The 23,150-nt window shown below is 66.8% G+C and overlaps 2 protein-coding genes across 9 annotated transcripts; both read right to left on the bottom strand.

Annotated features, from left to right (window-relative positions):
* Positions 1-1,408: 1,408 nt before the first annotated feature.
* CASC3 (CASC3 exon junction complex subunit) lies at positions 1,409-13,255 on the bottom strand. Of its 8 annotated transcripts, none has more exons than XM_040536711.1 (14): positions 12,965-13,255; positions 11,553-11,580; positions 11,189-11,226; positions 9,384-9,542; positions 9,145-9,296; positions 8,608-8,784; positions 7,677-8,371; positions 5,965-6,029; positions 5,597-5,711; positions 4,811-4,909; positions 3,834-4,048; positions 2,823-2,945; positions 2,585-2,655; positions 1,409-1,866 (listed from the first exon to the last, which is right to left on the bottom strand). In XM_040536711.1, exons 1-13 carry the CDS (start codon positions 13,238-13,240, stop codon positions 2,620-2,622), a joined length of 2,178 nt encoding a protein of 725 aa, XP_040392645.1. In that variant the 5' UTR covers positions 13,241-13,255; the 3' UTR covers positions 1,409-1,866; positions 2,585-2,619. The 8 variants fall into 8 exon arrangements, with proteins under 8 accessions (XP_040392645.1, XP_040392646.1, XP_040392649.1 ...); XM_040536712.1 differs by having other exon boundaries at positions 1,409-1,863; XM_040536715.1 differs by having other exon boundaries at positions 2,643-2,655.
* A 323-nt stretch (positions 13,256-13,578) lies between these two features.
* On the bottom strand, positions 13,579-21,503 carry MSL1 (MSL complex subunit 1). The gene is made up of 8 exons (XM_040536773.1): positions 21,042-21,503; positions 17,751-17,974; positions 16,643-17,025; positions 15,554-15,618; positions 15,316-15,383; positions 14,941-15,065; positions 14,769-14,841; positions 13,579-14,636 (listed from the first exon to the last, which is right to left on the bottom strand). Exons 1-8 carry the CDS (start codon positions 21,183-21,185, stop codon positions 14,546-14,548), a joined length of 1,173 nt encoding a protein of 390 aa, XP_040392707.1. The 5' UTR covers positions 21,186-21,503; the 3' UTR covers positions 13,579-14,545.
* Positions 21,504-23,150: the final 1,647 nt, after the last annotated feature.

Raw genomic sequence — 23,150 nt, 5'->3', positions numbered from 1 at the left:
TGGAAACGGGCGAGGGGCTCCCCGCACGGGTGCTGCAGCAGAAGGAAGGCGGCGGGGTCCTTCGGGGGATGCGCGTGTGAGCTGTCCCAGGTCTCAGCACAAGGGGGAAAAAAAAAAATCTGAGAAAAATCTGTTGCTCTCCGAAATGGGTTCTCATCTCCGTGCTGCCACGCTGCTGGTTACCGACCTGCGCTCCTACGGGACAGGGACCAAAATAACCAGAGCCAAGAACCCACCGCAGCGCTGCAAGGTCTGGGATTTGGGTCGTGCGACCCACGGGTTAAATGGTACATCTCAGCCTCGAGGCAGAGAAACGGCTCTGTTTAAAACAGAAACGATTTCTGCTTTTAAAAGCTCGTTTTGACGGCTGAAATTAAGCGCGAAAGGTCACCGAGTTACAAACAACAAACACAGGAGGTGATTTCTGCTGGGGAGGGGGGCGTGCACGGGCTCTCAGCCCCAGAAGGTGGGCGTGGGGGGGGGGGGGGGGCACCCTCCCTCGCCGCAGATGGGTATGCAGAAGCCGAGGCACCGCTTGCTTGGAAGGAGCGGCGTTGGAGCAGCGTTCCCAATCCTGCCGCGTGGCCCGAGCCGGCAGCTGGTGCTCCCCCCGCTGCCCAGCACGTGCTGGGGGTGAGCAGCAGGCACCGGCAGCCCCGCTGCCAACTTCCCTAACACAATTTGCGGCTGCGAGGCCGGGGCCAAGCCCCTCTGCTTGTCGAGGTGCCCGCAGGACCGCGGCGGTGCCGGTCACCCCAGCAGATCTACGCCGGGGAAGGATGCTGATGGGGTGCCCGGAGGGGGCAGCAGCCCCCGTGATGGGGGGAGCAGGGCCGAGGCGCTTCCTCCTGGGGGCCGAGCCCACGCTGGATGCGTTGGGGCGGGTTGCAACACCGCCCGCCGCTTCCACAGCAGCAACACCCAAGCGCTGGGAGCAAAGCGCTCCTCTGCCTGCCCTGTCGAGCTGGTTTGGCTGCTGGCAGGGCTGCTCCGGCGGTTGTTGAGGTGCCTCGGCGCCCAGAAACCTCCCTCTGCGACTTCGCAGAGCTCTGGGGGCGGGTGAAAGCTCCCCGTGCTCTGCAAGTCGCGCTTGTGGCAGCGGGGAAGGGGCTGCCCGTGCTCGTGGGTTCCCACCTTACGGGAGCCGAGAGCTCGCGCACGCACGGACCGAAGCTGCTGCTGACACAGTTACCGAGAGGGCTGGGTCGGAAAAAGAAACAGGAGGAGCTTCTAAATTAAGTGGCCAGCACGTTCCTGACACTCAGCTGCCCTCCGTCTTCTCAAACAATGGCAGAAATAAACTTGCTAATCTAAAAGAGAGAATTTAAACCAAGAATTTACTTATCAGCTGTCTGCACGGGGGCGCAGGGGACGTCGGGTTCCGGCTAGCCAGACAAACAACTTCAGATACCCAAAAGAAACAAAGCAGCTTTACTGAAGGAGCTGGTTCATTTCTTAAATAAAAACGGAGACCACAATCAAGCAGTTGAGTTTAACATCTTAGAGAAAGGGAAAAGGGCAGACGGTTACTAAAAGAGAGAAGTCGCGAGGCTGGTGGCCACGGAGCGACCCCGGCGGCTGGTACTGCGGTGACCTCGGTGCCCCAGGGGGAAGGAGGGCCGACGAGCAGCGGTGAGAGATGGATTTCAGGAGGGCACCAGTAAAACCGGGGAGGGAAGGTGCCTGGCCCTGAGCAGAAGACGGTGCAGCTGATTTCATCCCGCCGCCTCACCTACGCACGGGGAAGGAGCCTTCTCCGGGACGGAGCTTCCTCCTCGCCGAGGTGCCAGGTCCGGCGCTGGGATTTCCACGGCCACGTCCCTACGTGTTGCTCCTCTCCTTTGATTTTTCACTTTTGCTGTCCTGCTGGGGAAGCAGACAGGCAGCAGGGGGGTCAGGCTGCCCCCCAGCTCCACGGGGGGGTGCTGCCAGCGAGCACCCTCCGCACCTGGGCGCCAGAAAGCGACCGCCGCCCTCCCACCCCGCGGCGCCTCCGCGCCGGCTCTGGGGAAACCAGCTCCCTTCAGCCTTCGTGCTCGGGGTGGAACCCTCCTTCCACCTCAAGGCCTTTCAAAGGGCACCTTGACGGGATGATCTCAGGGCGGATTTACAAGAGCTGCACATTTCCCCGGGTGGGAAAACAAAAAAGGGGCGAAGCGGCTCCGCCCTGCTCAGAGGCAGCGCGGCGGCAGGAGCCGTCCCGCCGGCTCTGCGGCACCGCCAAGGGACGGAGCAGCCACGGGCACCCGGCGCACGCCTGCCCGGGCCTGGCCTCGCCTCGCCCTGAGTCAGGCTCACTCCCGAGTGCTAGGCGAGGCGTGAAAGAGGAAACCGAAACGCACACGTGGCGCTCGCGCACACGCACGGTTCGCAGCACTGCCGGGAGGAAACCCGAGCCCGGCGCAGGGAAATGGTTCTCAGCTCTGCAAAGCCTGCACGTCTGCTGGCTGAGCTAGGCACCAGGCACTCATCCTTCCAGAGAAGTCACTGCCTCCTAGCTTACGACTGGATTTTTCTCCCTATTAAGTGCTTTTATTTCCTACCCTGAACAATAAAAGAAAACAAGAGTCAACTTCGGACTTACTTTTTACGTGGGTTTAGATTTAAAGTATTTAGAAATTAACTGGAGCCCTGCTTACCACCTGCAACGAGAAGCTGAGGTTTGGGACACGTCAGAAATTAGACAGTTTACGATTTCCTTGGAAACAACATGTGTTTTTTGTTGGATGGGAGAGGGAGCCTGCAGCACCGCACGCACCCCGAGGGGACAGCCCCGCGCGCGCGCGGACTCAGGCCGAGGCGACAGGCGGAGGGGACGGTACCTCGGGAGGCGGCGGCTTGATGGTGACCGGCTGGGACGTCCTTCGCGGCGGCGAAGGTTTGGGCTGCACTTGCTGCTGGACAGTGTTGTAGTACGTGACCCCGCCGTACACCTGGGACTGCGCCTGCGTTCCCCAGAGAGCAGGAGGGTCAGCGAGCTCGGGGCGGCAGGCACCGATGTGCCTCACCCTCTGCCAGGGCACCGCGCGTCCCTCGAGGGCACCAACGCCGCCGCGGCGCGCGGGAGGGCTGGGAGGACGCGGTGCTGAGCACGGGCGGGTACGGGGCTGCAGCAGGGTTTCCCTCGCCCCGCAGAGCTTTGCGCTTTGCCGTTCGTGCTCCGCAGCAGCCGCTGGTGTTTGCGTGCGGAGCAGGCAGGGAATAATTCCCCCACCACCACCACCACCGAGATCTCCTCCAGCCGCCTGGGGGCCTGGGATGCGCCCCAAAAGCGGGCTCATTCCCTGCGCGGGCGGCTCCGAGCGGGCCAGGGGAGGTCAGGAAGGGCGCTGGGCTGGAGCAGCGTGCACGTCTCCCGCTCGCCACTGCGTGTCAGCCGTGTGCCGCTTCCCCGCGGCCACCTCGCCTCGTCACCGGGGTGCCCGCAGAGGCGCAGCGCCCTCGCCCTCCTCGCGTGGAGGCAGAGGTAGGAAGCCGGTGGGGAGCGGGCAGCCCTGCGGCGGGGGTGCTCACACCCGGGGCTGTCCCGCTCAGCGCCAAAGGACAGCGCCTGGCGGCTTCCAGCTCCTGCCTCGAACAGAAAGGGAGGACGTGCAAAGCAATTCTCAAGGCGTCCTTGGCTTAGCACGGACCAGGAGGGAAAGTAACGGTTCACAGGCTGCCCGTGGGCTGGCTCCCCTTTCTGAAGGGGAAGATCTCGATTCTAAGGTCACCCGGTTTCATAGTTTAGACCCCAAATCTCTCCCGGGCGGGCTCAGAACGTCCCCACGCAGCGCAGCATCCCGCCCGGGGCGCTGCTCCTGCTCGGGGAGGACGCGGCGCAGCCAGCTTACCTGCGTGTTGGAATAGAGGTGAGGAGGGGGCGGCGGGGGCAGCGCTCCCGGGGGGTAGGGGTAGCCGGGGTTCCCAAAATTCATGACTCCAGGCGGGGAGAAGTAAGTCGGTGCAAGCAGCTGCTGCGGCGGGGGCTGGCCCGGAGGCATGGAGACCGGCGGAGGGTAAAGGCCGGGGTTTGCCATCGGGGCTGGCGTCTGGTGGGGGTGTAAACCTGGGGAGGGGGGGGACAAAAATAAGCAGAACGTGGTGACCTGAATGAAGCCAGCACGTCGCGCAGAGGGCCGGGGCTGCCAGGAGGCCGGCGGAGGGCAGCAGGGCTGCGCCGGCCGTGCTGCAGCAGGGAGGGGAAGCGCTTTGCTCAGAGGCTCTTCCTGCAGCCTCCAGACCTCAGCTCCTGCGCTGGGGAGGGAAAAGGGAAGCTGTTCCCAGCACCGAGCCCAGCCGCCTCCCCGCTCCCGGCTCACAGGAACCGGATGCGGCCCCATGCAGCACATCCACTTCAGGAAACGGTTTTGCAGGCAAGATAGGGAACACCCCGCTTCGACAGCTCTCGGTTCTGCTTTTCTCTTCTAATCCACAAGCAGCAGGGAGCGAGGAGCCAGCCCGGCCCGGCAGCTGGCACAGCCGCACGCCCCGCTGACGAGGCGGCGACTCGGCCAGGAGGCTGCGTGCACAGCCTGCAGCCATCCAGGGGAGGCTGCCAAAACGTTCGGATGATCTCGGTCCTGCACTGCCTGCAAGGGCCTGAAACGTCTCTTCTTCTTCCCCAGAGACGTGCACTGATTCGGCCTCGCTGCACGAGGGAAGCAGGTCTCCTCCGTGTCACAGAAGAGGGAAATCGGATTCCCCCAGTGCCTGAGGCCGTGCAAAGCAGATTCATCTGCGCCCCAGCACAGGCGCAACGGCAAGGTCGGTGTGAGAAACAGCAGAAACACCAGCTGCCCCGCGCCCTGCCGGGGAGCGGGATCCTCACCTGGATGAGGGAGATGCATTTCTGGCTGCACAATCATCCCCTGGGGCGGCAGCGGGGCCGGGTTCTCGCTGTGGGTGTAGATTGGTCCCTGGAATTGTACTGCAAGACAGAGCGGTGCATAAGAAAAACCTCCACCAGATTTTATTCCACTGCAGCAGATCACGCTGCGTATCCAAGCCATCTACAGTTCCAACGCTCGAATGCAGTGCTGCGAGCTCCACTCCCCCCAGGAACAGCACACGCAGCCTACCAGGCCGGCAGATGCTACGCGCTCCCAACCCAAGAGCTCCCCACTCCCTCTACAAAGCAGCACAACGCTCGGGGAATTTCTCCTCCAAACGGTGGAGTAAATTCCAAATCCATCCTCGCTCGTGTTCCGTCATTCTCCCTGCCGCTACCCAGCATGAAGCACTGCTCTGATTTCAAATTAATTTCAGCTCCTAGCCCTCACGAGGCAAAGCGGTGTCCTAGAGAGCCCTTGCACGGGGTGGGAAGGCACTGACGGTTTCGCTGGGTTTGAGCACGGCACGGGGAGGCTCGGAGCAGCCTTTTGGTTACCGCAGGAGGCGAAGCAGCGATGCTATTTACGAAGGGAAGACAAAACCCCTGCTCTTTTTTTTTTTTTTTTTTGTCTTTTTTAAGTTTCTGCAGGAGACGAAGCCGCCACGCTGTTTGCGGAGGGAAGACCAAGCTCCTGCTCTGCCCCACAGGGCAGCCCTGAGGGAGGAGGGACTCCCGCCCCAGCTGCCGCTTTCCGAGCGCGCAGAGCGGGAGGGGAACACTCACGTGGGTCGTAGTAGTGCCCTTCCATGATGCTGATGTGCATGGGGGGGGCAGGCTCTGGCACCGGTGGTCTCTGCCGCTGCGACGAGTAGCGCTTCACGCGGCCCCCCTGCACCGCCTGCAAGAGCCGAAGGCAGCAGCACGGTCAGCGTGCGGGGCAGGAACCCCCCCCCCCCCCCACAGGGCAGCGCCGACCCCATTTCCCCAGCCCCTGCCCTCCTCTCCGGGTCACGCAGCAAAAACCAAGCACGGGTAAAAGGGAAAGGCCGAGGAGCCCCGGACAGGCTCTGATTATTGCAGCCCGGATCCCAATAAACGCTCGGTTTCCCCACTTCCCCAGGCAGGAGTCACGCCCCACACAACAGCCTCACCATTTCCTCCATCCTGTTAAACTGAGGCGGCGGCCCCGTTCCCACGTGCATATGGTTAGGAATGCCTGCGGAAGAAAGCAAGCTGGTTATTATGGGTTGTTACGGGTTGCATTTCGTCAACAGCCGCCTCGCCGGCCGCAGGCACTGCCAACAGGCGCCCGCGAGCACCGGCCTGGACATCGCCGCACGGCACGGACGCAGCTCCGCCTGCACGATGAAAAACCCTACAACAACCTCATCTCCTGGCAATTCTCAGTATTTCAGCACAAATCAGAAGCTGCTGCGTCACTGTACAGTCATCCACGCTGCTCGATGCCTTAAATCTTCCTAAAAAAATCTGGGTTCCGATCTGAGCTCTGCTCCTGCCGGACGAGGATCTCTTCCGAGCAGAAACATGAACCCCTACGGGACAGGGAAGCGCTTTAACCCCTCCACAGGGCACGATCGCATTTATCACGTGCCCTCTCAATTCCACCAGCAGATTTACGGTGCACGTGCAACGCCGCGGTGTCAGGCTGGTTGTGGGCAACTCCAGGGGAGTGGAACAAACAGAACAACCCGCCGGCTGGCTCGCCGAGCCACACGCCTCCCCTCATCAACTCCCACCTCCTCTGCCGGGGAGAAACGAGGGGGCAGCGGGGTGACAAACGCCTCCTTCTGCCAGCCAGGAGCAGACGTCCCCAGGTCTGGGGCTCCGCTGGCCTCCGCCTGCCCCCTGGGCTGCCTCACGGTGAAGCTGCTCAGACGCTTTACTTTTAAGCACCAAAAAACCCCAACCACCATATAATCTCAGCTGTGAATCACAGCGTTTTTGAACTCTCGTCCTGCTGGCATATACAAACCCTGTCCGCTCTCGCCTGCGATCAAGAGCGAGGCTCTGTTCACACCAAGGTTTTACCCGGCACAGCAGCGCGAGGAGACTTCTGGTTTCACAAACCTAACCCTCGAGAGAGAGCCTTATGAAAGCAGCAAGCCTTCCTTCTCCTTGCTCCAGTTTTACTCCTCCCGGGAAGGACTCTGACTCTCCCCACAAAAGACTTTAATTCTGCTCAGAGATAATTACACCCCGACGACCTCTCGCGTGGATGCTCAGCTAGAAGCCAGTCCCTCGCTCACGCAGGTGTAGCTCTGCCCCGCTTCCCGACCCCGGCCTGCCTGCACGAATTCATCTGCACCCAAGTCACGATGCGAGGAACTAAGCTCGGAGTCTAGTGAGTAATCGGGCTGATAAACACAGGGAAGTTCCCCCCCGCCCCGAGCAGAAAGGGCATTATGGGCGAGGGCAAGGAATAATCGAGCTCCCGTGAGCGGGGCCCAGCGCTCCTTATCTGCTCAGCTCCGGCTGCTGCGGCAGCACGTCGCCCTGGTGCCTCACCCCGCGCAAAGTTCCTGCTGCCCGTCCCCAGGAGGCCTTCACCTTTACCGAACCTTCCCCCTCCTCAACACAAAGAGGGGCAGAGAGGGGGAAAGGATCTGGTCTGACGCCCGCGCTCAGTTCACCTACGCCGGAATGGTCAGTTTATGCCTTTTTTTGCTCTGTTTTGTCCCCTCTAACCATTCCACTGCATTTTCTCCGCGCTACGAATCTCCACCACCCACCTCAGCCGAGGCTGGACTGACGCAGTTTGGCTCCGACGGCGACGGGGCCGCAGAGCCGCGCGTGGCGGGGGCTGCAGCAGGAACCCCCTTAGTGCGAGGCGGCACCCACTTACCCCTCAGCTCCCGGGGCTGGATGAACTGCGACTGCCCCGGAGCCCAGCTCTGCTCCGCGAGGTTCATCTGTGTCATCTCTTGCTCCAGTCCATCCAAGCCGGATTCCACCGGCGACTCCCAGCTGCTGCTCTTGGCTGGCGGGGGGGACGCCTCGGCTTGCGCAGGTTTCGGGGGCACGGGAGCCAGCCCTTCCGAAGCAGGCGCTTCATCCGCCGCCTTCCCCGCGTCCCCAGCTTTGGCTCTGGTCCTCCTCGCCCGGGAGTAAGACTTCTTCTCGACGGGTCTGTCCGGCGGCGGCTGCGCGGCGTCGGCGCTCGGGGGCTGGTTTTCCAGAGCAACCTCCTCCTTCCCGGGGCTGCCGTGGACGTGCGCCGCTTCCAGCTCCGGGGACTTGGCCCTCGGCGGGGTCTGCTCGGCGCGCTTCGCTCGGTAGCCGGCCTCCTGCTTCGCCTGCTCGCCGTTTCGAGAGAGGTGCTGCACGCTGGCTTCCGAGGCTCGGTAGCCCGGACGGGTCTCTTTGTAGCCCCCCATCCTCGGGTAGTTCCTGGGTGGGGGCATCCTCCCCGTTCCCGCAGAGCTCCTGCTGGTGAAGGTTCGCGGGGGAGCCGAAGCGCTGTCCGCGCCTTGGTGCCTCGGGGGCTTGCTCGGCCTCTCGCCGGACCAGTTGGGGTCTCGCTGAGGAGGGCTCCCAAACCTGCGGACGAAAAACAGCACAAAGGGCGCTGCAACCAAACCTCGGGGGGTGGGGGGGGGTGGGGGTGCAGCGCCAGGGAAGCCCTCTCCAGGGCGCAGCACCCAGAACGCCCAGGACCAAGGTCGCAACCTGGGGCCAAAGACTTTCTCCTCCCGAGCACCGGCCCGGTGGCCCGACGAGAGGGCTGAGGTCTCCCTCGGGGACGAGCCGGGCTCAGGTTTGCCCTCGCTGCTCACCTGGGTTTGCGCATCCTCCTCGGCTTGATGTCGTCGGGGTTGTGAGCCGACCTGATGTCGTAGCCGTAGAGCGCGATCAGCTCCTGCCTGGTCTTGGGGGCCTGCTCGTCCTCCCGGAACTTGTCGTGCTCCCAGCGGCCCTCGTCCTTCCACAGCTTCCGCTGCCGACCCTTGGGCCTGAGCGGTGCCACGGGGAGGGGAGAGAGGTTGGGGCAGAGCCACGGAGCCGTGGCAGCCTCAGCCAGCACCGAACACGGACACCGAGGGCTTCTGGAGCAGGAGACGGCGTCTCTTCTCCCTCCCACCCAGCCGCTGATCTACCCGCTGTTTCCACACAGCAGTAGGGTCACCGCCCGCTTTCCTTGGGGTTTTTTCTATGCCCAGTTCCCTCCTTTTTCACAACAAAGACCCGAGAAGCCCTGGCAGGACACGGCCAGCAGGCAACTGGGCCAGAGCACGGGGAGATCCAAGTGCTGGCTCGAGAGCGACGCTCGCCCTGCCGGGGAGAGGCGGACACGCGGGGGGATCCTCACCTACCTGACCTCCTCCTCCTGCGTCTGCCCTCGCAGGTCATGCTCGAAGAAGAGCCCTTTGCGAGGGATGTAGGCCGGGTTCTTGCGGTCCTCGTCATCGTCCAGGTGCTTGGGGGCTTTTTTCCCAACTTTATTCTCAACGGGCTCGGTGCTCTCCTGTCAAAACCAGGCAGCTCTTAACACTGCAGCAGTCCCTCTACGAGAAGCCCCCCGCGGAGCAGAGAGAGCGTGTCTGACACCTACCTGCCCGTCCCCGCTTTGCCTCTCACCGGTTACAGCACCTTTGGCGTCGGGTTTCTCGTCCCCTTTCTCTGCTTTCGCTGCGGACTCGCAGGAATCGTTGCTATCCTGCTTCAATTCCACTTTCGCGCTTTCTTCCTCGCTGTAATCCTCTTCCTCTGCCTGAAAGAGCCCCGGTTACTCGGACGTGCACCTTGAGCAGCAGGTCCCTCGTGAGTTTCCCGAAGAAACCCCAAATCTGGAGCTAGATCCCTGCTCTAGTTTTTAGAGCTCTGACTTTCGCAGCAGAGGACTCGCCCAAAGCCCTCCCTGTCCCTACGATTTCGCGAGAAAAAAGCAAAATTAAACTGGAGGTCTCTCCCCAGCGCCACCGGATCCAAGAGCCAAGCTTCCCAGCGCGCAGCCAGCTCCCCCACACCACCAGAGCCTGGCCTGCCTGAAACGAAAGGGCTCCTGCGAGCCCGGCTGGCGAGGGCGACGGCGGCTCCTGCGACCGTCCCTCGGCTCCCACGCCCAGGGCCCCGCTCCAGGCCCCGCCGCGCTTCCAAATTCCCCGGAGTCCCCGAGCTGACTCACGGCGAGCGCTGCGCTGGCAGGAGCGCGACCTCGTTTCACCCTCCAGGAGCCTCGCTCGGGCTGGGACGGAGGCTAAAAATAGCTCGGGCGCGATTAACAAAAAGCCTGCTCTATTTTTCTCTTTCCACACACACACACACACACACACACACACGGCGTATTTGCACATCAACTGCTCCCTTTGTTTACGCTGGGGAAGCCCAGCCGTGGTGGCGGCATTATTTTTAGGCGCAGGAACGGAGTCATCCTGGCACGCCGGTGATGCAACGCGGCCGCTGCTCACGCCCCCAGCGCTGCGAGGCCTCCGCCTGCGAGCACCGAGCCTGCAGCGAGCCCTCGCCGCCGCTTCCAGGCTCGGGGGGTGCTGGAAGGGGGGCATGGGGGGCTGCCGGAAGGGGGGCACAAGGAGCTGCCCCCTCTCCTCCGCGTGCTGCCCCCGCAGTGCTCGGGGCAGAGGTCGATTCGCCACTGCCCAGCCCCGAGAGCTCCCCTTTCACCTGCCCTGCGGTGGGTTTTCAAACCTGGTGTCCCCCCCCCCGAAGACCCCTAAAAAAATCCATCTCAAGAGAAGGGTTTTCACTGGAACACCTTTGTTGTGATCATGAGAAGCCTCCGGAGGACTTCTCCGAGCAGCTCTGATCTAAAAATCCGGGGATTTTTGAGCCGGGGCTGCCTCCCCGGCTCAGGCACCGGGTCGCAGCGGGCGTGAGGGCAGCTTTCTCAGCACGAACTGAGCACAGAGCGACCGGCACTCGTGGGGTGCACGCATTACCCCAGGTGCCTCACAGAGAAAACAGGGATGCCGCTTGGGAAGCGTCCAAGCCAGCAGTTAGAGTTTAATTTCAGCTAATTACAACGCAACCGCCCTCCTACGCCCCCTTCCGCGCCCTCCTCAGCCACGGCTAATCCTGCTGTCACGGTGTCTGAGGAGCCAGGCGTTATTTTGCCACACGGGGCCGGACGAAGCAACGGCTCCACAGGACAGAACTGTCCGGGAAGGGGGGGGGGGGGGTGGATCGGACCCAAAAAATCCATTTTCCACAGCGCGGCTCGCTCCAAGCCTCAGCACAGCCGGCGCAGAGCACACGAGCTGGCACCTCGAGACGAAGGCAGAACCGCAGACGGGGTCGGAGGGGGAGAAGCAAGGGCACAAACTGGGCTTTGTGCTAAAACGACAGGAGCCGCGGCCGCCCGGCGGAACCTGTGAGCGGCAGGACGGGGACTCCTCTTACCTCCGAGTCTTCTGCGCTTTCGTAATCCGAGAGCACGGCTGCAGGGGGAGAGAAAGGAGCCGGGCGTCAGGGCAGGAACACAGGCACGGCTTCGCTCCGGGCTGCCGCACGCCGAGCAGCCCCAGCAGGGGAAGTCAGAGGCTGGCGCTGAGCGGCCCCGAGGAATTCGTTCCACGGCTGGCCCACACGGGAGGAAGCGAGGGCGAGCCTGGGGAGCGGTGTCCCTGCACCCCAGCGTTTGCACGCTATTACGAGGCGAGATGCAGGACGACAACTGCAGGGCTACCGGAAAAGGTGCTTTCTTCTGTTTTTACCTTTGCGCACGCAGACGGCACCCGCGGTGCCGGAGGGAACCGTTACTCACCATCTCCTTCGATGCCGTCCTCGCTTTCCTGGAGAGAGAGGGGACAGAAAGGTTGTTTTAGTGGGGGGGGGGGGGGAGGCCGGCAGCTGATTCCCGCAGCATGCAGCGACCCCAGGCACCGCGACGGCACGGCCTGGCCCCAGTCCTGTCGCAGCCGCCCTTGGAAGTTCAGCTTCAACGACCGAGCACAAAAATAAACCAAACAGGTTCAGGGCCCCCAGCGCCCTTCCCTAGGATCCTTCTAGAGCAGGCTCCGCAGAGGGACCGCGGTTAAATAAAGGAGCGTAAACCGTGTCAACTGCCCGCGGCCTCCCGAGGGAAGAGAGCGACACGGACAAGAAAGGCTTCCCTCTCCCGACACCACGGAGCCAGGCAGCTCGCTCGGGGCAGGACACGAGGATTGCTCAAAGCAGGAGCCCGGGAATAACGAGCAGATGCGGGGCAGGACCGAGCCCAGACAGACGTGGCAGAAATATAACCCTGCGCCCCAGAAACAACCAGGAACGGACCCGCTCGGGTCGGGGAAAGTTTCAAGAGGAAGAGCAGAAGCTGCGAGCGTGTGAGCTGTGAGGAAGCCGAAATCCAAAACAAAACCAGCCGGCGGCGGCGGAGATAACGCCGAACGCCCAAACAAGGGGCAGAGCCGTGCTGGGAGCCGGGAGGAACTCAAAACAACCGGCGCTATAAAACCGTGCCGGGACGAGCAACGCCCAGCTGCGGGGGGAGAAGAGCCACCCTGCAGCACTGGGGGGGGCACAGCAGGCTTCTAACGCCCCCAACACCCCCATTTAACGGCCCCAACGCCCCCACTTAACGGCCCCAACGCCCGGCCACAAGGGAAGGGGCCTGAGGGGGCAGCGACCCCGACCCTGAGGGGTCCCGGGGTGCAGGGGGAACCCCCCGCCCTCAGCGGGGGCCACAGCCCGGCTCCCCCCGCTGCCCCCGACCCCCCCGGGGCCACCCCAGCCCAGGACCAGGCCCCCTCCCCAGCCCCCCCCAGTGTACCCAAGCACCCCCAGCCCAGGCCAAGCCCCCCCCCGACCCTCCCCGGGTGCCCCCAGCCCCCCCAGCCCTTAATGAGCCCCCCCCAACACCCCCCGGGACCCTCCCCGATGCCCTCGGCCCACAACCAGCCTCCCCCCCCCCCCCCGGTGCCCCCGTCTCCCCCGGTACCCCCGGGGGCGCCTTGCTCATGGCCCCCCCGCAACCGCCCGGTCCCCCCAGGCCCCCCCGGTCCCCTCAACCCCCTCCCAGCCCCCCCCAACTCCCTCCCAGCCCCCCCGGTGCCCCCAGCCCCCAACCAGCCCCTCCCCGTCCCCCCCCGTGCCCCCGGGGGGGCCTCGCCCACGGTCAGGCCCCCCCAGCCCGGTACCCTCAGCCCCCCCCCCCGGAGCCCCCCAGCCCCCACTCACACACTCGGACTGCGGCTCGCTCTTGGCCGCCCCCCCGGCGGCGCTCTCGGCCCCGCGGCCCCGCGGCCCGGCGCTGAGGGCCCCGGCGGCGCCCCGGGGCTGGCGGTGGGGAGGCCGCGGCGAGGCTGAGCCGGACCGGGAGCCGGAGCCGGAGCCGGAGCCGGAGCGGGACCGGGAGCGGGCGGCGCTGGCGGCCGAGTCGGCGCTGTCGGAGGCGGCCGAGTCCGAGTCGTCCTCGCTGTCCTGCGAGGCGCGCTGCCGCCGCCGGTCCGCCATCTTGGGGCAGCCGCAGGGGCGGGCGGCGCCGCGGGGCACCACGGGACGGACTACAACTCCCGGCGGCCCCCGCGGCGCCGCGACGTCACCGCGCAGCGCCGGCCCCGCGTGCCGGCCCCTCCCTCCCATCCCCCTCGTTCTCCGCCCCCCTCCCGGCAGGGGGCAGGCGAGGGCCGGGTAGGGGCGCGTGACGTCACCGCTCGCTGCGTCACCGTGACGGAAGCCACGTCGTTATCGCGGACGCGACGTCATTGTTGCGGAAATGGCGGCGTTGTTACGGAAGAGGGCGTCGTGCGCACGGGGGAGGGGGAAGCAGAGGCAGAGACCGAGACCAGCCGTCGGTTTTCCGCTTTTATTGAAAAAAAAGGAGAAAAAAAAAGAAAAACAAAAAAAAAAAACAAGGAACGAGGAAGGAGCGGGCGGAGCCCCCGCCCCCCCCCCCGGCTGTTTTTTAAACGCGTTTCCTTTTTTTTTTTTTTCCTTCTTTTTTCTTTTAAAAAATAAAAACAAAACCCAACCAACGTGGTAACAAGTGTCCTTACGCGAGCTTGCACGCGGCCGCGGGGCGGGGACGCAATTTGGGGTGAAAAGGGCCGTTTTGGGGCCGTTTCCCCCGAGGGGCACGGGGGGGGGGGGGGGCGAGGGCCGGGTCCCGGCCCCCTGGGGGCAGCGGCGGGGGTGGGGGTCAGAGCCGGGAGCCCGGGGCGCCGACCCCCTCCTGGTGGCACCCGCTGCTGGCTGGCCTCACAACGCTTAAATAAAAAAATAAACAACAACAACAAAAAAAAAACAAAGTTGTGCGTAGAGGATTTCTATTTCACAAAAAAAAAAAAAAAGTTTTTGCTGTTTTTTTTTTAAACTCTTCCCACCCCCCCCCCCCACCCCCCCACCCCCAACCCCGCTACAGCTGCTCAACAGGGGAAATAAAAAGCGGCGATCGCCGCCGGGGGCTGCTCCCGCCCCAAAACGACGATTTCTACCTAAAACCCAACAGAACAAGGCGGGCACAGTCTCGGAGGGCACCGCAGCCCCCCCATTTTGGGGCTTCTCCCCCCGCGGGGCGAGCGCTGCCGCAGGGTCCGGTCCCTGCCCGCGGCCGCCCCTTCTCCGAAGAAGGGAGGAGAAGAGGGCAGGAAGCCCAGCTCGAAGCACAGCCGGCGGGGACGAGTCTGGAACGTGGTGTGAAAAACCCGAGAGAACAAAACCGGGGCGTGGAGGGAACAAAAAACAAAACAAAACAAAAAAAACGAGAACCAAGAGGGCAGGGCCCCCGAAAGGCGCAGAGCTCCCGGCTCCGCCGCGCCGCTACTTCCTGCAGGTCCGGTGCGGGGTCTGCTTCTTCTGCACCTCCAGCCGGCAGCGGCTGCGCTCGTCCAGCCAGGGCAGCTCGAAATTCCTGCGGGCAGAGGCGGTACTGAGCACCCCGCGGCGGTACTGAGCACCCCGCGGCACCGGCACCGTCCCAAAAGGCTCCCGCAGCCTCCCGGTGGGTGACACCACCGGCAACCCCCCCCCCCCCGGTACTCACTGTGGGGTTAGTTTGGGTAAGGGGCGGCCGAAGGCGACGACGGGCAGGTAGGGGGTGATCAGCAAGCTTTCCACTGCGGGAGAGACACCGGGCGTCACGGGGACGGGACGGGCAGGGGGAGCTCCCCGCCGGCCACCCCCCCCCCCCTCCCCCAGTACCGCCGGGCACTCACCGTCATCCGGCTCAGGGAAAAATGAGGTAACTTCAGGCTCCGACTCCTGAATTCCTTTCCTTTTGTACATTCTGAGCTGCAGGCGCTGTAGGATTCGTTGTTCCCTGATCCTCTGGATGTCCCACCTGGAAGGCAGCGAGGAGATGGGGTCAGCCCGAGCACGGTGCGGGAGCTGCAAGGCTCCTGGCCAAGCTGCGCGCCCCCGCAAAGCCTGCTCGGGCTCCCCGGCAGAGACACGGGCAGTGGAAAGGGTTTTTGGCTTCCCTTCCTGCAAACGGCTCCCGGCAGCGTCCGTCCTGGTTCCCCCAGGGCTGCCAGGGGTCCGGCGGGACCCGTGCGTGCAGGAGGTGCCCTCGGCGCCGCGTTCGTTCCTACCTTTTTCTCCGTTTCTCATCCAGCTCCAGTTTCGCATGCCGCTTGGAAAACACGCTGTCATCGAGGTTCTGCAAGGACACAACGGGAGGTGAGCGCTCCTCCCGCTCCTCCCGGCGCCGCCCGTCCTCCCTCGCCTGCCGCAGGATCCTCCGCAGGACCCGATCTGCCCTCCAGCAGCCCCGGGGGAGCTTTTCTGGGGGTTAAGCCCACCGAGGAAAGAACGCGGGGCCGCACGTACCTCCAGGACGTCTGAGGGGTTGGGGTCTCGCAGGGGCTCCACGACATGGTCCCTCCAAGATGGAACTGCAGGGGGGGGAAGGTTTGGCCGTTAACCCGGCGCGGAGGCACCGCTCCACGCCGCCGGTCCCACCCCCGGGCTCGTGACTGCTCCTTCCCAGGTCCCGGCCCCGTTACCGGGAGCTCAACCGGCTCCCGACACCCCCGGTGCCGCCCCCAGAGCTCGTCTCAGCACGCGCTGCCTGCTGCGGGCAGCCCAGGAGCCACAAACCCGTGGGCAGAGGCGGCTCCGGGCGTCGTGAGCAGCGCACCCGGGCACCGACCTCGCTGCGGGCAGAGCGTGGTTAAACCCCGAGCACCGAAAGGCTCCGGGCCAGCGCGAGGAGGGCTGGAAGCCAGGCGTGCAGCTCGCTCTGCCCTGCCTCCCGCAGCCGGGCGTGCGAGGAAAGCTGAGGCACGCTACGAGGAGGCGCGTCGAGGTCTGCTCCTCGCGCTCCAGGGCGTTTTGCCACCCAGCGTTGGCCAGCGCGTATTCGCCGTCAGCTGGAGCGCAGCAAACCCCAGAAAAACTGAAGCTGTGCTGCGGGGTTTGGAGGAGAACCCCAGGAAGAGGCGGCCCGGCAGAAGAGGCGCCACGGTTTCTGCCCGGTTTCTGCCCGGCTCCCCTCTCTGTGCCACCCAGACGCAGGGCGAGGAGCAAGCACCGCAGCACATGGCAGCCAAATCAACCCAGGGACGCGTTTCCCAGCCGTGAGAGGGAAGCTGCTTCGTGCTTGGCTTAAAGACGGGCACGGGGGGGGCTCAGGAAAGCAGGGCGGTTGGAAAGGGAGCGGGGCCAGCAGGGCCAGAGCCCCCTGCCCGGCTCCGTGGACAGCACGAGCCGAAGGGGCTTGGGGCGGTCCGGACACCGGCTTCACCTCTCCCATCGCCTTTGGGACTCGGTTTTGGGACAGGGCACAGAGCCCCCCCGGGGCAGTCGAGCCCTCCTCTCGCTGCCGGCTGTGCCGTAACGCCCCGCCTGTGCCGTAACGCCCCGCCGGCACCCAGCACGACCGGGCAGGGCAGGCTCTCCTCTCCCTCCATCGCTTACTTGCTACAGTCTCCTCTTTCTTTGGGGAGGGCTCTCGTAACGGCAACGGTGACGGGGGGGGCTGATGCCAGCGGCACAAGTACATTTCCGTGGTTGAAAGGTAGGGCAGGTCCTCGATCTCGCTGAAGAAGCCCTTCTCCTTGGGCTGGCTGCCGGGGCCCTTCAGGGGCGCCGAGGGTCTGAGCGGGGTCTCCAGCAGCGCCCTGTTTTTTTCCGGAGTCTCTTGGCTCCGCAGTTCCCGTTTGCAAACAGTTTCGGACAAAGAGCCGCTCGACTCCTCTTTCCCCGGGGAGTGCTTCAGAGTTTTACTCTTCACCTTCGAGAACTCGGACACCAGTTTTTTAACGGGGGTCTTCCTCTCCGTGCTCCCGAACGGCGGCTTCCTACGGGAGGGAGGAAGGAGAGCTGAGCGGGGCGGGAACCCCAAAACCCCCAGGTTTTTGGACAGCCCCAAAACCAAGCCCAGGGGAGATTTGGGGTGCGAGAGCCGTGCCCAGCACGCCAGGGCTCCCAGCCCCGCACACGGCTGCCCCACCGAAGCTTTCGAGGCTTTTTTTCTCCCCCCCCCGCCCCTCTCGGGGGTGTCAGCACCGCTTGGTTTTTAAGTGCTTGCCCACACGGGAGAGGCGTGCGGGTGCCAGACACCACAGACACACAGAGTGGCGGGGTTTTAATCAGAAGCAGGACCGCAAACACGACGGGACCCGGCCCGGATGGAGCACAGGCAGGGGAAAGGGAAATCTGCGGCCGATGCCGGGCTGGGTGAGCCCGAGAGGCTCCCCCAGCACCCTCGCTCCCCGGCTGCCACCACGTGCCCTGGGACACCCGTGGGACACTGGCGACAGCCCCGTGGGGTGCTGAGCGCTCCGTCCCCTTCCCTTGGGGGGGGGACGGCGCCCACGCGCTGCCAACCCCACAGGGGGAAGGCGAAGCCACCACGGGCACGCTGGGGACCGCCCTCCCTCCCTCCCTCCCTCCCTCCCTTCCCTGGGCGCCCAGAGGGGAAGGAGGACGCTGTGCTGGAGACCCCCCCCCCCCCGGCCCCACGCCACGCGGGGCTGACCCCCAGACCCCCCCCCTCCCCCCCAAGGCTCGGCGCACCCTTTACCTTTTGTGCCCCTTCCCGTTCCTGCCGTAGGGGAAGTGCTTGGGCTGCAGGGTCTGCGAGGGCTCCAGCAGGTCCTGCGGGCACTCCAGCGGCAGCTTCTCGCACGCCTCGGCCTCGGCCTTCTCGTCCGCCTCGAAGCCCTGGAAGATGCGGTGCTTCTCCCTCTCCGTGTCCTTCTTCACCAGCTGCACTCGCCTCTCCATGCGCTCGATCCGCGCCAGGAGCTGCGGCGCGGCGACAGCGAGGCTCGGGGGGGGGGTCCTTGCGGACAGCGCCGGGGCAAGCAGGGGAAATACCCCGGGGGGGGGGGGCGGCCAAGGAGCCGAGCTGGAGCCCCCCAGGGGCAACCCAGAGCCCCCGGAGGTGGCCCGCGCCCCCCGGGGCTCCCCCCCCCCCCCCCGCCATCGCACACCGTGGGGGTACCGGGCTTTTCCTGCGGCTTTCACCGCGCCCCCTCCCAGCAGCGCTCGGGCAACGAGGAGCAGGAAAAAAGTTTGGGGGGAGCCCCCTGAGCGCCCCCCCCCACCCCCCACCCCCTCCCCGGGGGCCAGCCCTAATAGCGGGCGGGGGGGGGGGGGGAGGGGGGGGTTCGCTGGGCACGACTCCCAGAGCCGCAAACGGGGGGGCTGGGAGCAGACGCTGGGGGGGGGGGGGGGCTATGGGGAAGGCGCCCCCGTGCCGCTAATTAGCGGGAAGCCTAACAAGGCAGCGGGCACGGGGCTGAGATGCCCAAAGGGGGCACGACGGCCGCTTGCTGCCCCCCCCCCCCCCCAAGGGGCAGCAGGGCTGGGATGCGGAGCGGGAGCCCCTCCAGCCCCGCCGTGTCCCCCCCCCCCCGCCTCGAGCTGGAGGTTTGTAATTAGCTGCGGGCTCCTGGTCTATTAATTAGCTGCGGTTGTTATTAGAAAGCCAGGGCACGAGGGGAACCGGCAGCCCAGCGTCCCTGCGGCGGGGGTAACCCCTGCATACTGCCCCCCCCCCCCCCCCCCGCCGGGGGGCGAGCACCCAGCCCCTGGGTGCCCCCTACCCATGGGGGGGGGGGGGGGGGGGGGGAGGCAGGGGGGGTGAGGACGGGGACCCCCCCGGGGGCTCTGCGCCCTCAACTTTGGAGCCCCCACAGGAGGACACCGGCACCTGGGTGCCCCCCCCGGGGCTGGAGGAGGGGGCACAAATCCCCCCCCCCCCCCCCAATGGGATTTGGGCTTTGCTGCGGCTCCGTCCCGCAGCCCCCCCCCCCCCCCCCCCAGCCGAGCCCCCCCCCCCCCCCCCCAAAAGCACGGGGGTGCAGCGGGAAGGGAGGAGGGCTGCTGCCGGGCTGGCAGGCAGGGCACCACGGGGCAGGGGGGCAGCGACTCTGTGCCCCCCCCCCCCGCCTCCCCCCCCCCAGGACTGGCACCGCATGGGTCCGAGCCCCCCCCCCCCCGCCCCAGCCCCCCCCCCCCCCCAGCACTGCGGGGGGAAGCCGGGGTCCTCCCGGGCGTGCAAGGCGGATGCAAACCACGTCCGTGTAAGGCAGGGCCCCCCCGGGGGGGGGCAACGCACGGACTGGGGGGGGGGGGGGGGGGGGGCAAAGCTTCGCAGAGGTCGCCCAACACCATGCCCCCCCCCCCCCCATAAGAGTGGGGTCAGCAGAGGCAGCTGTGGCGGGGGGGGGTCACGCAGCATGAACACCCCGGGGGGGGCACATAACCCTTGGGGGGGGGGGGGGGGCACATAACACTCGGGGGGGGGCACATAACCCTTCGGGGGGGGGGGGCACATAACACTCGGGGGGGGGGGGGCACATAACACTCGGGGGGGGGGGGCACATAATCCTTCGGGGGGGGGGGGGGGGCACATAATCCTTCGCGGGGGGGGGGGGGGGGCACATAACCCTTCGGGGGGGGGGGGGCATATCAGCCACCGGGGGGGGGTCCGGGGGGGCTCAGCCCACCCTGCCACGGCTTGGGGGGGGGGGGCACTGCGGTGCGTGCCAGCCCTGCAGCAGCCATGCAGGAAGGGGGGGGGGGGGGGACCCAGCCCTGCAGCCGGGGGGGGGCCATGCGGCAGCTGCGGAGCTCCGCCGCAGCGCCCCCCCCCCAAAAAAATAAACCCCGCCCCGGAGGTGACGCGGCCCCTTTAAGTTAACCCCCGGGCCCGGAGGCGCCGCGGGCTCTTTAAGGCCCCCCCCCCCGCTGCCATGGCAACGGGCGGCGGCCCGTTAACCCCCGCCCCGCCCCCGCCCTTTGTGCCCCCGCCGGTAACCCCGGGGCCCCGCCCCCCCGGTACCGACGCCCCCCCCGCCCCCCCCCAAGGGCTTTGTTTGGGGCATGGGGGGGGGGTTACCCCGGGTGTTAACCCCTTGGGTGCCGGGGGGGCAGATGGGGGGGCAATTACCCCCGGGGGGAGGGGGAAAAAACCCCATGGGGGGGGCAATTAACCCCTGGGTGGCCGGGGGGGGCAATTACCCCATGGGGGTGCAATTACCCCCGGGGGGAGGGGGCAAAAACCCCAAGGGGGGGGGCAATTACCCCCGGGGGGAGGGGGCAAAAACCCCAAGGGGGGGGGCAATTAACTCCTGGGTTGCTGGGGGTGGGCAATTACCTCCGGGGGGGGGGGGGGGGGGGGGGGGCAAAAAACCCATGGGGGGGCAATTAACCCCTGGGTGGCCGGGGGGGGCAGTTACCCCATGGGGGGCAAATACCCCATGGGGTATTAAACCAAACGGGGGGGCATTAGGCGCCTGGGGGGGCATTGACGTCGGGGTATTAACCCCTTGGGTGCCAGAGGGGGGTGTTACCGGGGGTTAACCCTTTGGGTGCCAAGGGGGGTATTAACCATGGGGTTAACCCTTTGGGTGCCGGGGGTATTAACCCCGGGGGTTAACCCCTTGGCTGCCAAACGTGGGGGGCATTAACCCCTCGTTTGCCGTGGGGGGGGGCATTAAGGTCTGGGAGTATTAACCCCTTGGGTGCCAAATGGGGGGCATTAAGGCCTGGGGGTATTAACCCGTTGGGTGCCAAACGGGGGGCATTAACGCCGGGGGGGGGTTAACCCTTTGCATGCCAAAATGGGGGATGGCGTTAACCTACGGGGGGGAGCACTTACCTGTTTGGGAGGGGGGCAGGAAGCCCGGGGGGGTTAACCCCTTGGGTGCCGGGGGGGTGTTAACCCCTTGGGTGTTGGGGGGTGTTAACCCCTTGGGTGCCGGGGGGTGTTAACCCCCTGGGTGCCGTATTAACCCCATGTGCCTCCCCACACACCCCCGCCCCCCCCCAGCCCCCCCAATTACCCTCCCCCCTCCTTCCGTACCGTGTCCCGCTCGGCCTTGAGCTCCTCGATCTCCTTCTCCTTGGCCTGCAGCTGCTGCTGCTGCTGCTCGATGAGGTCCAGCTGGAGCAGCAGGATCTGCCGCAGGCAGGCGGCCTGCCCCGGCGAGCCGCCGCCGGCCCCCATGCCTCCCCTCCGCGCTCCGCTCCTCCACTTGGCCTCGGCGGGAGGCGGCTGCTGCGGGCCCGGCCCCGGTCCCGGCTCTGCGGGCCCCGTCCCCGCTCCGCTGCTCTCCTTCGCGGCCGCCGGAGCCGCTCCGTGCCCGGGCAGCCCCGCCTGGTACCGCGGCCGGCCGCTGGCATCCCCCGCCGCCTCCCGCTTGCCGCCGGCGGCCAGCGGCACCAGCCCGGCCCAGCTCTCGGCCGGCGGCCCGGGAGCCCCCGCCGGCACCCCGCCGCCTCGGCCCTTGTGTGCCCCCAGCGGCGGCGGCTCCTTGGGCCTGCGGGGCGGCGGGCGGTGCGGCGCGGGGCCCTCCTCCTCCTCCTCCTCCTCCTCCTCCTCCTCCTGCTGCTGCTCCTGCCGCTCCTGCTCCTGCCGGGGCTCCCCCGCCGGGCCCGGCCGCTCGGCCCCGGCCGCCCGGAAGGCGGTGGATCGCATGGCTCACGGCCCGCCGCCGCTACCGCCCGCCGCCATGGCGCGGGGGCCGCCGGCACAACGGCACCGCGCGGCCTACCAGGAGGCCCGGGGGGAGACGGGGCCCCGCCGCCAGCATCCCCGGGACGGGCCGCGGGAGACGAGCAGGGGCCGGCCCGGCGCCCCCTCACGGAGCCCCCCCCGTTACCGAGACCCCCCTCACGGACACCCCTGCCGTTACTGAGACCCCCCTCACGGAACTCCCCCCGTTACTGAGACCCCCCTCACGGACACCCCCCCCCCCCCCCCGTTACCGAGATCCCGTCACGGACACCGCCCGCCCGCCCCCCCCCCGGTAACTGCCCCCCGCCCCGTTACCGAGCCGCCCCCCTCCAAGCCCCGGGGCACCTCACGGACCCGCCCGGGGCCCCTTCCCGGTTGCGCCCCCCCCTTCCCGTTTCCCTCCAAGTGGCCTCCCCGGTTGCCGCCCCCCCCCGTCTCTAAGCAGCCCCCGGGGCTCCCTCACGGTACCGGGGACCCCTCGGGACCCTCCTCACGGCACCGGGGACCCCCCCAAGGTTCCTCCTCACGGTTACCGAGACCCCCTCGGATCCCCCTCACGGTACCGGGAACCGCCCCGGGCCCCTCCTCACGGTACCGGGGACCCCCCGGGCCCCCCCTTACGGTACCGGGGACTCCTAATGTCCCTCCTTACGGTTACCGAGACCCACTCGGGTCCCCCTCACGACACCAGGGACCCCCCCGGGCCCCTCCTCACGGTACCGGGGACCCCCCCGAGCCCCCCCTCACGACACCGGGGACTCCTAATGTCCCTCCTCACAGCACCGGGACCCCCCCCCTCAAAGGGGGGGGGGGGAGGGGAACACCCCCCACCCTCCAAAGGCGCCCCCCTAGGGCCGGGCCGGTATCGGCGGCGGCGGGGGCCAGGCCCGCGGCGGCCCCCGGTTACCTTTAAACCGGGCGGGGGTGCGCATGCGCCGGCGGCGGCGGCGGCGGCGGCTCGGGCACCGGGGGGCAGCCGGGGAGGGGGTTGGGGGGGGGCAGCGGCGGGGTGAAGCGGGGGGGGGGGGGTCCCAGCCCGGGGGTCCCGCCCCGCCGCCCGCAGTATCCCGGTGCGGCCGCCCGGTGGCTCCCGAGCGCGGCGGCTCCGCCCGCAGCGCAACGGGGGCGGCACCGGGACCCCCCCCCCCCACACACACACACACACCGCGTCCTCCTCCCCCCCCCCCCTCAAACACCGGAACCCCCCCGCACACACACACACACACACACACGGAGGGGGGGGGAACGGGCGGGCACGCCCACGCGTGCCCCGGGGGGGTCTGCAGCCTGGCCCCCCCCCGTCGTGTGCACCCCCCCCCGGGGGGGGTGGGGTGTGCAAATGCGTGTGTGTGCGCGTTCCTGCAGCCCCTGCGGGCACATGCACACACACACGTACACACACACGCATGCACACACATGCACGCCCCGAGCAGGCTGCAGCCCCTGGTGCAATGC

Source organism: Cygnus olor, chromosome 25 (genome assembly GCF_009769625.2).
Source record: "Cygnus olor isolate bCygOlo1 chromosome 25, bCygOlo1.pri.v2, whole genome shotgun sequence".
NCBI lineage: Eukaryota > Metazoa > Chordata > Aves > Anseriformes > Anatidae > Cygnus > Cygnus olor.
Note: the sequence above shows the minus strand (reverse complement) of the source record. Positions and strands in the feature narration are given on the sequence as shown.

What these genes read in the sequence shown, in the direction of transcription:
- CASC3 (XM_040536709.1), bottom strand. Translation starts at nt 13,240, where the DNA reads ATGGCGGACCGGCGGCGGCAGCGCGCCTCGCAGGACAGCGAGGACGAC. An exon ending in GGACGGCATCGAAGGAGATG is followed by an intron (nt 11,227 to 11,552) that starts GTGAGTAACGGT and finishes CTCCCCCTGCAG; the next exon opens with CCGTGCTCTCGGATTACGAA. An exon ending in GGCAAAGCGGGGACGGGCAG is followed by an intron (nt 9,297 to 9,383) that starts GTAGGTGTCAGA and finishes TGGTTTTGACAG; the next exon opens with GAGAGCACCGAGCCCGTTGA.
- MSL1 (XM_040536773.1), bottom strand. Translation starts at nt 21,185, where the DNA reads ATGGGGGCCGGCGGCGGCTCGCCGGGGCAGGCCGCCTGCCTGCGGCAG. An exon ending in TCAAGGCCGAGCGGGACACG is followed by an intron (nt 17,975 to 21,041) that starts GTACGGAAGGAG and finishes GCCGCGCCGCAG; the next exon opens with CTCCTGGCGCGGATCGAGCG. An exon ending in TTTCCCTGAGCCGGATGACG is followed by an intron (nt 14,842 to 14,940) that starts GTGAGTGCCCGG and finishes TCTCTCCCGCAG; the next exon opens with TGGAAAGCTTGCTGATCACC.